The following is a 14,158-nucleotide window of genomic DNA, read 5'->3' on the forward strand; positions in this document are numbered from 1 at the left end:
TCTTTGACACAAGTTCTACAGGACTGCCTGTCAGCAGATAGGAACAGTGTTATTTTGTTTTCTTATAGAACATTGAATCGAATACTAATTCTCATCGTATTTGTTCGACTGGGGGTGGGGGGGGGGGGAGGAATGTTTTTGCAATATAAATTTATTTCAAAAGTTAACAATACTAAAAGTTCAGTGCTTTTAACTCTATTTTAATAATTTTAGATATTTTAAATTCAGGAATACAATTTAAAGATTTCAATATCCCAACCAGGTGCTAACTGCATGTATTTGATTAAAGGGGAAGTCCACCCTGAAATTAAGTTAGTTTTAATAGGAGTAGAAAAATGAGAGAAACAAGTCAGTGAAAGTTTGAGCAAATTCCGATTAAAAATAAGGAAGTTAGGATTTTTTGAAAATTTTTGAAGTTGTGATCAATCAAACACAAATTGGCAACTCTATGACGTATCATGCGAGCTCAACTTCCATTTGCTCAGTACTGAAAAAATCTAAAATTTTCATTTTCCCTCAAGAAAAATTTCAACCATACATGCACCCTAAATATAATAATTGCAAATATGTTTCTATACTCCCCCTGCAAGGAACAAATATATATTCCGTCATCAATAACGAAGAAAACATGATTTTATGGAATATTATGCACAAAGCAAATGAAGGAGAGCTCGTATGATAAGTCACAGAGTTGCCAATTTGTATTTGATTGATCACAACTTCAATAATTCATAACTTTCTTATTTTCATTCAGAATTTGCTCAAACTTTCACTCACCTGATTTTCTTATTATTCTGCCTCTATCGAAACAAATTTATTTTGGGGGTGGACTTTCCCTTTAAGTAATTGTCCAGTCTTTAATTGTAATCAATGGACTACATATATTTGTATTTTTCTCTTTTTTATATTCTTTTGTTTTACAGCAAATCATATATATTTTGTTATTATACAGGTCAATTTTAGGGTTCTTTTAATTCGGTCGTGAGAGGGAATCGGTCGACCGGACCCATAATAAAGATTTCTTGTGTAACAGACTGTGTACATACTTTGTAAATAAGATTGATTGTAAAATTGAGAGACCAATTGTAAATAGATTGAATGGATAAGAACTCAAAATTATATAATGTGTCATTATTGTTGTTTTAATTAAGGCGATTGAAGCTGGAATTTAAAATAGTGATGAAGATGATTACGATTGTCTGAATGATGATGAGAAGGAGAATGGTGATGATGATAGTGATGGTTATGATGATGAGGATGATGGTGATGGTGATGAGGATGATGGTGATGGTGATGGTTATGACGATGGTGATGGTGATGGTGATGAGGATGATGATGATGGTGATGGTTATGATGATGGAGAGGATGATGATGATGGTGATGATGATGATGGTGATGGTGATGATGATGGTTATGATGATGGTGAGGATGATGGTGATGGTTATAATGAAGGTTAAGGTGATAATTAGCATGATGGTGATGGTGATGATGATGAGGATGATGATGATGAGGATGATGGTGATGGTTATCATGATGAGGATGATGATGATGATGATGATGATGATGATGAGGATGATGAGGATGAGGATGATGGTGATGATGATGATGATGACGATGATGATGATGAGGGTGATGATGATGATGATGATGATGAGGGTGATGGTGATGATGATGAGGATGATGATGATGATGATGATGATGATGATGAGGGTGATGGTGATGGTGATGATGATGGTGATGATGAGGATGATGATGATGAGGATGATGGTGATGATGTTGATGATGATAGTGATGATGATGGTGATGGTTATGATGATGGTGATGATGGTGATGATGATGATAGTGATGGTTATGGTGATGATGAGGATGAGGATGATGGTGATGATGATGGTGATGGTGATGGTTATAATGATGGTTAAGGTGATGATGAGCATGAGGGTGAGGATGATGATGATGGTGATGGTTATGGTGATGGTTAAGGTGATGATGAGCATGAGGGTGAGGATGATGATGATGGTGATGGTTATGGTGATGGTTAAGGTGATGATGAGCATGAGGGTGAGGATGATGATGATGGTGATGGTGATGATGATGGTTATGATGATGGTGATGGTGATGGTTATAATGATGGTTAAGGTGATGATGAGCATGAGGGTGAGGATGATGATGATGGTGATGGTGATGATGATGGTTATGATGATGGTGATGGTGATGGTTATAATGATGGTTAAGGTGATGATGAGCATGAGGGTGAGGATGATGATGATGGTGATGGTTATGGTGATGGTTAAGGTGATGATGAGCATGAGGGTGAGGATGATGATGATGGTGATGGTGATGGTGATGGTTATAATGATGGTTAAGGTGATGATGAGCATGAGGGTGAGGATGATGATGATGGTGATGGTTATGGTGATGGTTAAGGTGATGATGAGCATGAGGGTGAGGATGATGATGATGGTGATGGTTATGGTGATGGTTAAGGTGATGATGAGCATGAGGGTGAGGATGATGATGATGGTGATGGTTATGGTGATGGTTAAGGTGATGATGAGCATGAGGGTGAGGATGATGATGATGGTGATGGTTATGGTGATGGTTAAGGTGATGATGAGCATGAGGGTGAGGATGATGATGATGGTGATGGTGATGATGATGGTTAAGGTGATGATGAGCATGAGGGTGAGGATGATGATGATGGTGATGGTTATGGTGATGGTTATGATGATGGTGATGGTGATGGTGATGGTGATGGTGATGATCATGATCCTAATCATAAAAATGAGGGTGTATTGATAAAATTGAATCTAGTTGATGATAATGATTAAGGTGAGAAGGATTATAATGGTAACAACAAATTAAGATGAGAATAATGAGTATGATGAGATTCATTACCCCCCCCCCTCTCTCTCTCTCTCTCTCTCCCCCCTCTTTCTTAGTCTCTCTCTATCTCTCTATCTCTCTCTCTCTGTTAGTCCAAAGACAACTGAAAAAGGGGGAACCATCCCATTGGTCCTCGTAACCCCAAAGACTGACCGGTCATTGAGCATAGCATAAAATAAAAATAACAAAAGGGGGTCAGAACCCCCATGTCCCACCCAGAATCGGGTAACGGATAGTGCCATTTGAGGATCAATGTTGAGTATCTGTACTAGATTTTCTTCTACATGTATATTCGTTTGCCAAACGGATGGAAAAACAAAGAAAATCATATTTATATTTTGAAACATTTAAAACTATTTTGCAATGTACATGGTGTACGAACATTAATAAAGGGAATTCGTGCACTTTTCAAGGAAGATATTTTTTATTTAAAAAACAAATCTTGTTCAGTTTCATTTTAAGTTCTTTCGCGGTGCCTTATTTTAGCCATGTCAGGGCTAGGTAGCTAAGTATTCTACTCCAAAACACCAAAACATTCTCGCATGCAGTGAAGGGTAAAAACCATACCAAAACGAAAAGCGTATATCAACACGATGAAGTATTATAACCCGCGTAATGCGTGCACTTAACAGTTACTGTGATTTATTTATACATGCATTTCATTACCATAACAATGCAACAATAGAGGGTTAGAGACGCCTCATGAGCCTGTGATATTAGATGCATCCTTTATATTCGTATTTCAATCTGACGTGATTGATAGACGGTGTCTTTTATTCAATGCATCCAATATTCCCTCTTCCATAGTATCATATATACAAGCAGTATTCGTATACGTTTTATCCAGGGCATTGTTACCTAACCTCTTTCTCAGATAGCATTAATTCGGATGCATCTAAATTCATGAGTTGTAAATCCGTGGATTAGTCAAGCTATTATACAATGGATATTCTGATGAAGGATTTGATGCAAAAGTCCCTAGATAGCTCAGTAGTGTGTTTGACGTTTGCTCTTTCTCTACACGCAATTTTCGCTGTCTACCGAAAAAGGTAATTTCTAAGGTAATAGTTATATGAGGAATAATGTAAAAAAAAGGGACACATTTAGTTTTCATGATATTTGATACTTTTTTCAGGAAGTGTGTGATCCTCGAGAATGGGAGGAAACATTTCCACTCCACAATGGATTTAAAAAGCAATTTGTTTTTTTTTATTTTGAACAAAAATGAACGGACAAATATCCTGTGGAAAATTTGGTTTTGTGTTCCCCTTTCCAAATCGACGAGATGGGGAGGGGGGGGGGCGTAGCCTGACCCACATAAATGCTTTTCGGTCTATACTGTGGCTTCCCATCTTGGCCTAATTAATAACCTATTTTGTTTTCTGATTTCTTATGAAACTGCAAGCGAGGCGCCTTTTATCTTCTCTCCATTCGCACTTCAAAACCATAACACTGTGAACAAAGCATTCATAGTGTTTGCAAGGGAGGGAGCTTAGTGGAGGGGGGGGGGGGGGTAATTGACGTTATGTACATTTAATTAGTCCGACGTCAAACGAACTAGAATGTTAAAGCAGAAAAACAAATAAGCAAGAAACAACAACTAAAATATATCAATACGGAAAAAATATGAAAATCATGGGGAAAGACAGACAATCACTAGTGGTGACTAGATTTCTGTTTCTCAGTCGTGATTTTATTTTATTCTAGTTTTGTTTGCATCCCCATCTTACTGGGTCAAGTTCCATATAAATCAATTGAATTAGAATCTATTATTTTTCATTAAAACAAAAAACCTAACACGAATGGATTATCATCAAACAACTGTAATATCATCAAAGCATTTCAAACCAAACTATAGCATTATCAAACATATCAACATACACAAAAAAGGTCAACAAGAATAAAAACAAATCATTACTAAGTGACAGAACACAAACAAACAATAATCAAAAAAAAGACATAGGCCAATTGAGTCAATGTATTTGTTTTTTATGATGTTGGAGCTATAGTTCATCCAGACGTTGGACAAAGCCCTCCTCATAACATTTCCATTCTCTTCTGTCTCTAGCTGTCCTATAGTCCAAGCGGCCGTTCCCATGTATGATGTTAGGTCATCTCTCCATCTTCTCTTCTGCCTTCCTCTTCTTCTCTTTCCCATCCTTGGTTGCCATTCTGTTAAACGATTTGTCCATCTATTGTCCTGAAGTCTTGCTACATGCCCAGCCCATCTCCATTTTGATTATCTGACTTTCTCCATGATGTCTTTAACCTTTGTTTTCTGGCGTATGACTTTGTGGTTGATTTTGTCTCGCAGAGATAAATGCGAAGAAGGGAGAAAGAGTTAATGTACTTTTGAGGTGATCTGCTTGATGAGAGCCAATCGGGCACTAGCTTTGTGTTAAATCATATGAGTTAGCATCCGCTCCTAACAGACATGAAAGTGTAAAGCTACAATTTGCATGATTTGCAGACAAAACAGTATATCAAGACAATAAAAAGGCTTTCATGTAAATAATAAATTCACTTTTATTAGGCTATTTACTCACTTCCGAACCAACTGACAAAATACAACGCTTACATCGGGCCTGCAAAGTGCACTGACTCACACATGGAATTATCGGGATATTGGACGAAATATCAATGTTTAACAAGTCATAAACGTCATGAAAGTCGAATTCATCTTATCTCTCAAATCCAAATCTAGTCATCTGCTTGTTATCATTGGTTAGTTTAATCAAACTATAATACATGGATTTGTTTATAAAGATCGATTTCTATTAAAAAAAACCTCCTATACTGATATAACTACCATGACTATCTTGATTGTACGGGCATAATGATTTCCAAAGCGCTAAATCGCTTTTTGGGGGGATCCTCCCCCCCCCTTTCCTTCTCCCCACTTATCCTAACTGATATTTGTTATCATTTTAAAAGCACCAATACTGAATAGGCCTATTTACATTAATTTGTTAAAATGTGTAAAATAGAGCTATCACGTTGATCTATTTTACATCATTTGCAATTTGATTATTGATGGTTATTAAAAAAAAAGAATTCCTCTCATCTTTACCATCATAAATTATATCTAACATGTCAAACGGACCATAAGTGATAGCAACATTATTTAATGTCACAATCAAGCGGGACGGATATTGATACAAGAACAATTCTGCACTGTAAAAACATTGGGTAAAATTTGCCTAACATGGACGTAATGAGATGCCCAACCGTATCGTAGGCAACTTTATGCACAACTCTCCTTGATTTCTTGCTAAATAAGCCTTTATTTGTAATGTAACCAAATTTTATGCATAGTTTGTGAAGTGCCCGATACGAATTGTTTCACGAACCCACTATTCAGAATACGGATTGCCTTATTTACCTATAATATAGTAAAGGTGACATTGCCCAAAACAATTCGATCGGACACAACTATTATTTCTCTTAAGTTGAAAACAACAAAAATGACCAGTTCTTAACATGAAAATAATGTACTACCTTATAACGGTATGTAAGATGATTGTTTCGTAATAACAATATGTCCAAAATGTACAGGTGCCTCCTTACGTTCTTTGCTACTTGTGTAGCCAGCTATGGATTGTAACCTAATTTTCCAGCATATTTTATCTGTTTATCTCGAAGCTTGACTCTAATTTTTGATGATAATGTTGCCCTCATGAAAACATGAGACTGATGATATTGATTTCAACTGGATGGAGTGAATGTTTACATTATTATTCAAAAGAATCAGGCATCAAGAAACAATGACAGAATATTGCACTACTAATTACCCTAACAACTCGTACGTGACAGTTCTCATTCTTAATTTATATCACTGTAATAAACATTTTCAAGGTATTTACATCTATGCTTAATACGGTTGGTAAATCTACTCTAGCTATGACTCCACATACGTTTTGACAAGAGCTTCAAATGAATAGATGATTCCTATACAACCGCACCCAGCACCTGCTAACATAATAAGAATATCTATCACTTTGTTCCACAATTTTAGTTCATGCCACTTTAACCTGAGATGGAACCAACATGGCCAGATAAAGGACAACATGGTCCCTGTAACGCTTCCTATAAGCCCCATCAGGATTGCAAAATGTGGGATGAAGACGGCTAAGAGAACACTGACGCAGATTAGGAGTAGCCGGAGAGGAATGGACCAGACGGTGAGCATGCCATCGTGGGAGTAGCAGGAGGGGAGGACGGTTGTAGGGCGGCCCTGGAAGAAGGCCCGTTCCAGGAGCTCCACGGCTGCGAAGTAGGGAAGAGGGAAAGACAGCAGCGCTTTGGCTACAAGAACTAAATTGACGATAGATCTGAAGGAGTGGGTTGGGAGGTTGTCCGATATGACCTCCTGCGTGCTGAGGCCGAAGGTAAGGTAAGCGACGTAGCCGAAGAAAGCCTTGAAGAATCCTGCCAGACCGTGCGTCCATAGCATCATCCGCTTAAAGTAGCGCCGATCCACCATGTTGCCTTCCAGACTGGGTAGGAAGATGTGCGAGGTGTAACTGAAGACGACGATCCCCAGAGACACGGGGAAGTAGTGGATATGGATCCGAAGACTCGTGTCCTTCCAGTGCCAGTGTCCAGCCTGAGCGAAACAGAACCCCAGGATGATCACGTTGATGATGACGTGGGCGATGGCGTTACCGAAGCTGGAGCGTGAGACGGCCTTGAGGTTGCGCAGGAAAGCACAAGGCAGCACTAGAAAACAGGCTATGAGGGTCCAGGCGCTTTCCCGAAGTGGAGTGTGTCGGATGGTGTTGTAGAGCAGGTCGCCGCAGAGCACCAGGTATAGGATACAAGTCATGATCAGCTCTATGAACTGCGCCGTGTGGACAACCCTTGAGGCGAAACGTTTACCCCAGACCTCTTCGGCGATGGACACGTAGGTCTCACGCACCCGGACCCTCTCACCTGTGATAGCGTTGGTGTCGTAGAGACAGTCCACAAGGATTAATCCAGTGTAGCATGTGATGATTGCAGCTAGTACCAGGGACAGGACAGTCCAGTATCCACCGTGCATGACAGCATAAGGGAGCGCTACAAGGAACATACCCTGCAGAAAGACAAATGATAGAGAGTGATAATATTAAACGAATTGTTATACAAATTCTCCTGTGAAAAAACACGCACAACAACACTAACATATTAATTATAGGCCTCTGTTGTCCTTAACGTGCATCCACATAATGCTCCCGCAACAACCGCTCCAGACATTATTTCGTCAAAGATTATGGTAAGGGTAAAGTATAGCAACTTGTCCAGTGTTGAAATCAAAAACTCGGAAGGGGATTACCGCGAATCTTTTCGCCAGAGCAGGTACTGTACTACGGTACTAAAATCTACATCCGGCGCTAGGTATGAGCTTGGTCTAAAGTCGATTTTAACAAGGGAACTTTGTTAAAGGTCTAAGATCTAATTTCTCTATTTCGTTAATATAACCTAGACCCATTGTCGGGTGTGAATGGATTTGGAATATGAGTCAATAAGGATTATTTTGCTTGTTGTTAACAATTTCTTACTATTCATATTTTAAGCATGATTTCCCCAAACAAAAAAGCCCCATTAGCTAATCATCCAGTGGATGCACTGTTTGGAGGCAAGAAAAAAACACGAGTTTGACTTTTTTTAGGGGCCATCGAAGTTGCCCGCTATCCAAGACTTTTCTCTTGTTTCCAGGTTGAAATCCCGATATAACAGCATTATTGTTGTAACGTGACAATTTATGTTTGTTCACCTAACTAACTTCGTTTGACAATTCGAAATTTGTTTTATCAGATGTAGCAACCAACATACCCTCCAAGTATTTTCAGTTGTTTCTCCTCAACGTCCCACATCGTTTCTTTTTTTGTAACCATTAAACTTTACTCGTCTTTTCCCTCAGTTTGTCATAGTGCATACTGTGTTGAAGGTCTCCTGTTCCTCTAGCATGACTAAACGGTAAAAGTGTCCATCACGTTTTTGAAGCATTTCCTGTATCTTTATTCACTTTTTGTCTATTTCTATAAATTCTTCAATGTACCCCCCCCCCCCTGTCTCCCCCTCTCTCTCTTTATTGCTTTATCAATCAGCTATTACTACTACTACTTTTCTTTCGTTAAACGAACTTACAATATTGAACGTACAATACTTGTATTTGAGAGGAACTCGAAAAGTTTGATAGAATGAGAAAAAAACATTAGCTTCGGGCATTCAGATCTTTTAAGCAGAACATGAATCACATAACAGTATTATACATGTAAATACAAACTTCCAGGGATATTGTATATAAAATAAATAAAGAATGCTTAGTTAAATATCTTCAAGAGATAAAATGATGATCCAACACAGTAGAAGTATGTGGTGAACAACGTTAATATAATGCGAATCGCACCATATAGTCAGATGGTGAAAGGGAAACGTTGAAAACATGCTCATTGATATTGTGTCAGTCTGCCTTTGATTTCTCTCAAATCATCGTTCTCCGTCGTTAACCCCCTCTTCTCATCTCCCGTTTACCCCCTCTCCCACTTTCTCTCTCTTTCTCTTTACGCATGTTCTTTTTCCTCTCAATTCATCGTTTTACGTCGTTAACCCCCTTTTCTCTTCAAAGATATATATAAATATTTTGCTTTTTCCACCTCCCCTACTATCTCCCGTATACCCCCTCCCCTTCTATCTCTCTCTTTCTCTTTCTCTTTACGCACGTTCTTTTCCCTCTCAATCATTCGATTTATCTTTCTAATTCGTCAACCTCCTGGCAGTATTCTGTCTTTATCCTTCACTGTTCTCCCTCTCCTAGATCCCTTTTGCTTAATGCTCTCTATCCTTCTCCCCCTCACCGTTTCTGTCCCTCTCCTAAATACGCACACACAGGCAAATACACCCTCTCTCTCCCTCTCGATTTATTCCTCTCTCTCCCTCTCTCTCTCTCTCTCTCTCTCTCTCTCTCTCTCTCTATTCCTTCTACCTTTCCTATCTATCTTCATATCGCTCTCTCAATCACTCCCCTCAGTATGAGTTCCATAGACGTAGTCTCCCGTTACACGGCAAACGTACGTCTAACATGGCATTAGATCTCAACTTGATAGATAAGTCTGTCATTTGCCGGCGTCCCAAAGTGCGCTGCGATGACAATCCCAATATGTACTTTACCCAGTTGTGTAATCACAGACAGTAAACAAAGAAAAACAAAAAAAATCAAAGCAACGTTGAAGTGAGGGGAATACCTTTAGGAATCAAATTTAAAAAGTATTGCTTTCCCTTGTTTTAAAGTTATAATAATTAACCCACTTGAGGGCTATGCCACAATATCCATAATAAAAAGTGGAACATCGCAAAAACCATTTATTTATTTATTTATCGACATTTCAAGATGATAAAAAAAAGCATTCTAAAAACAAGATTTGTAAAAAAAATACAATAAGTTAAAAGTTAACCTTTAGAGCAATAGTCGATAACCATTACGCAATATACTTTCGTCATGTTTTTTTTTTCTTCAAGCAGTGATATATCGAAGGCATAATATAAATTTTTAGCAAGAATCAAAGATTATACACGGTGATGACATGCAAGCAATGCATTCATGGCATTGGCGCCACTAGGAACCCTCAAAGCAATTTGCATATTGACATGTCCCGGTATGGACTTAACCCCATTGGTTGACACACCTGTCGCTAATCCAATCATAAGGCGGCGAGGCTTGGCGCCCAAAATAGCGTTACACATGCATTAGCCTAATCTACCTCATGTTGGATGTCTTCATGTCGTAAGTATGTGTGGAGAGAGAAAGAGAGCGAGGGAGAGATAGAGAGAGCGAGAGAGAGAGAGAGAGAGAGAGAGAGACAAAGAAGGAGAGAGAAAGAGAAAGAGAGAGAGAGAGAGACTAGAGAGAGAGCGAGAGACAAAGAAAGAGAGAGAGAGGGGGGGATAAATGAAGACAAATAATTGGGACGGAGGGGAGAGAGAGAGAGAGAGAAAGAAAGAAAGGAAATTGAACGAGAGGGACAGAGTAATATAAACAAAAGGGGTGCAAAGGGAGAAATAGAGACATAATTATAAAGGATAAAAGATATGAGGAATTAGAAACAGAAGGAGAACAATAAACAAGGAGAAGAAAACAAAAATAGAAAGAGAATTAGAGATAAGGGAAAGTAGATATAGAACGAAAATGTGAAAGGGAAGGAGATATAGAGAAAGAGAGAGGAGAGAGGGGAGAGAGAGAGAGAGAGAGAGAGAGAGAGAGAGAGAGAGAGAGAAAGAGAGAGAAAGAGAGAACAGAGAGAAAGAATAGAGAGAGAGAGAGAGTTAGAGAGAGAGATAAAGAGAAAGAGAGAGGAGAGAGGGGAGGGAGAGAGAGAAAGAGAGAACACAGAGAAAGAACAGAGAGAGAGTTAGAGAGAGAGAGATATAGAGAAAGAGAGAGGAGAGAGGGGAGGGAGAGAGAGAGAGAGAAAGAGAGAGGAGAGAGAACAGAGAGAAAGAACAGAGAGAGAGAGAGTTAGAGAGAGAGAGATATAGAGAAAGAGAGAGGAGAGAGGGGAGGGAGAGAGAGAGTGAGAGAGAAAGAGAGAGAAAGAGAGAACAGAGAGAAAGAACAGTATAATTTACATATTTATTCTTTACTACTTGCGGTTTTCCATATTTCAATTTCAATGTCAATTTCATTTATTTCCACAGATTCATAAAAGACAGTATAAATTAAAATCAAATATAAAAGCATTACAACAAAAGATGAACCTGCAGCAAGGGGGGGGGGGGGGGGGCCGGGGGGCCGCCCCCCCCCCCCCTTGAGAAAAAAATCATGTAAAATCACGTGATTTTTACCTTTTTTGGGGGTTGGGCCCCCCCCCCCCCTGGCGCTCAAGGGGGGGGGGGTGCAAATTGAAATTTTTTTGAGGATCCAAAAATAAAAAATGTGCTCACTACCCCCTGAAAGTGTAACATTTAAGCACTATCAAACTTTATCACACATGCCCATACCACATCACGCACACACACACGCACACGCGCACAAAATCACATTCGTACACACCCACGTTATAAAACAAATGAAACAAATAACTTTTAACGACGCACCTAGGCTTCATGGATGATCATTAGACCTACTCGGATGTTAATACTGGTAAAGGAAAGATATCAACTGATATAAATTATGAAGGTTACAGAGAAGGAGTGTAACATTTAAACATTGTCAAACTTACGCACACCCACACACACGCCCCTCTACATGGCAAACTTCGCACAAAGGCATACACACCCACCAAACACGCACACACAAACACACACACATACCTATATACGCCCACACCAAAACAAAATAAACAATCAAACATATCATAAATAATTATGATGACCGTCCCTGTCTTCAGTAGCTTTGCAGTTAATTACTCGAATGATGGATGCGGAAGCTACCGGGAACCGAATGGATTTATGCGTATTAATCATCATCTATCTTAATATCACTGCTTTATATATGGTAGCCATGAACGTAATTGAATTGTAGAATATTTTCCTAACTAATAAAAACCCGACCGCATGCGTCTCTTCGACCGGTCTAGGAAGAGGTTAAGCTTGCCGAGCCTAAGAAAACACCCTCACATTACTAACCCAGCTACTAATTGTCTCCTGAAGCGGGATAGCTAGAGTACCAATGACTGATATGTAGAGGAGGGATGGGGTACTGGGAGATAAGATACGTTCATCCTGAAAACCTTATTTTCTTGTACCATAAGTCCACACACGGATATACACAAAACATTACCCATTAATGTATCCAGCTGCAAATCTAAATCCAAAATAGGCATTGAAAAATGTAACAGTCTTTATATTTTGGGCCCCCTCCCACATCAAGGAAATCCTGAATCTGCCACTGTATATTATGACTACTTTGTAGAGTACTTTGTGAAGAAAAATAAAGATGAAGCCTTCACAAGATTGATCTCTCAGATGTATATTTCCGCCTTTCTTACTTCATTATTATATTATCTCAGTTATTTTTTGGGTTCCTCCAGTCATTGATAGTTGTGATATACAACCTGGATACATTTGCAATATTACTTCAAATTGTAGAACTACCAGTGGTCAACGAGCCTCGTTTCCGGTTTACCAAACGCCATTAATTCACAACCAACCTGTAAATGTTTATTGGTAAAGCAAAACTACTCTTCCGATTATGCGACTCACTTGATACCCCAGGCCAAGTTTAAAATCTTAAAATGGATACATGTGGCATTCTACGAACGTTTCAAGTATATTCTTGAAGGTTGATATTATATTCTTGCCTGCAATGACCACAGTGCAAGTGATGACGGTAGTTTAAAAACAACAACATGCCGATATAATATCATTCAATGTATCATAGCATTTAATCATGGTAACATAACGATGACATCTACATCTCTCCGTGACTCCCAATTTCCACAAGACTATTCTGCATAATTACGGACACTGTACTATGCGGTTTCCAGCAGCTAATCAGATTTATCTTTCTTTCGCCCTTCTTACGAAATCCCCAGAAGATAAATAGCCAGTCATTATGGTACTGGAGATAATACCTACAGCTCCATATTGAGCTCAATAGGATTCAACCATAATCAAATTCTATTTCCCGGGCTGAAGGGAAAGAGCGAGTTAAATAGTTTATTCAAGAAAACTACAATCATATTACAATCCTCAGGATTCATAACGTCATTACGTCGTAATTGCAAAATAGGTTCAAGAAAAATGGCGTCGGGGAAAGAAACATTTTTGTAGAATGATTCGTGTTGTATCCTCGCGAGCCAGAGGGAGGGGTGGACTAGGGTTAACTTCCCCCTCCCCGAGGATATTGAAATTACCAATAGTTGGGCTACTGCAACCTTTGGCACTCTCATATACCATGTCATATGCAGGCACCCACCATCTCATATTTGGGCAGTAGCCACGATTCGGACAGTGAGGCGGTCTTATCATAATTTTATATTTGTCTTGCTTATTTTATTACAAAATGACATTCTTCCTGTAATAAAGTCTTGAAATTTGCTCGCTCGCTTCGCCTTCCCGGATAGTCTTTGAAGCTACAAGGTATGGATAACCGAGATGGAGGGAGGGAGGAAAAGAGAGAGAGAGAGAGAGAGAGAGAGAGAGAGGGGGGGGGGGGGGGGGTATGTGCCAACTTAAGGCCCAATCACAACGACCCTCGCGTCGTCTTCCGGTACAGCTAAGGTAAAAGTTTGCAAGTACCAATCGTTTAACCTTGCATTTCATTTTTACGTGAATAAGGTGCGAGTTTCCTACA

The 14,158-nt window shown here is 39.2% G+C and overlaps 1 protein-coding gene across 1 annotated transcript in view; it reads right to left on the reverse strand.

Annotated features, from left to right (window-relative positions):
* Nucleotides 1–4,986: 4,986 nt before the first annotated feature.
* Nucleotides 4,987–14,158, reverse strand: part of LOC586439 (vesicular inhibitory amino acid transporter) — a 38,699-nt gene continuing 29,527 nt past the window's right edge. Inside the window, exon 2 of the mRNA XM_786222.5 lies at nt 4,987–7,957. Coding sequence (XP_791315.4) covers nt 6,782–7,957 — 1,176 coding nt within the window. The 3' untranslated portion in view covers nt 4,987–6,781. The remainder of the gene's footprint in view (nt 7,958–14,158) is intronic.

Source organism: Strongylocentrotus purpuratus, unplaced genomic scaffold (genome assembly GCF_000002235.5).
Source record: "Strongylocentrotus purpuratus isolate Spur 01 unplaced genomic scaffold, Spur_5.0 spur5_scaffold_13, whole genome shotgun sequence".
NCBI classification, from domain to species: domain Eukaryota; kingdom Metazoa; phylum Echinodermata; class Echinoidea; order Camarodonta; family Strongylocentrotidae; genus Strongylocentrotus; species Strongylocentrotus purpuratus.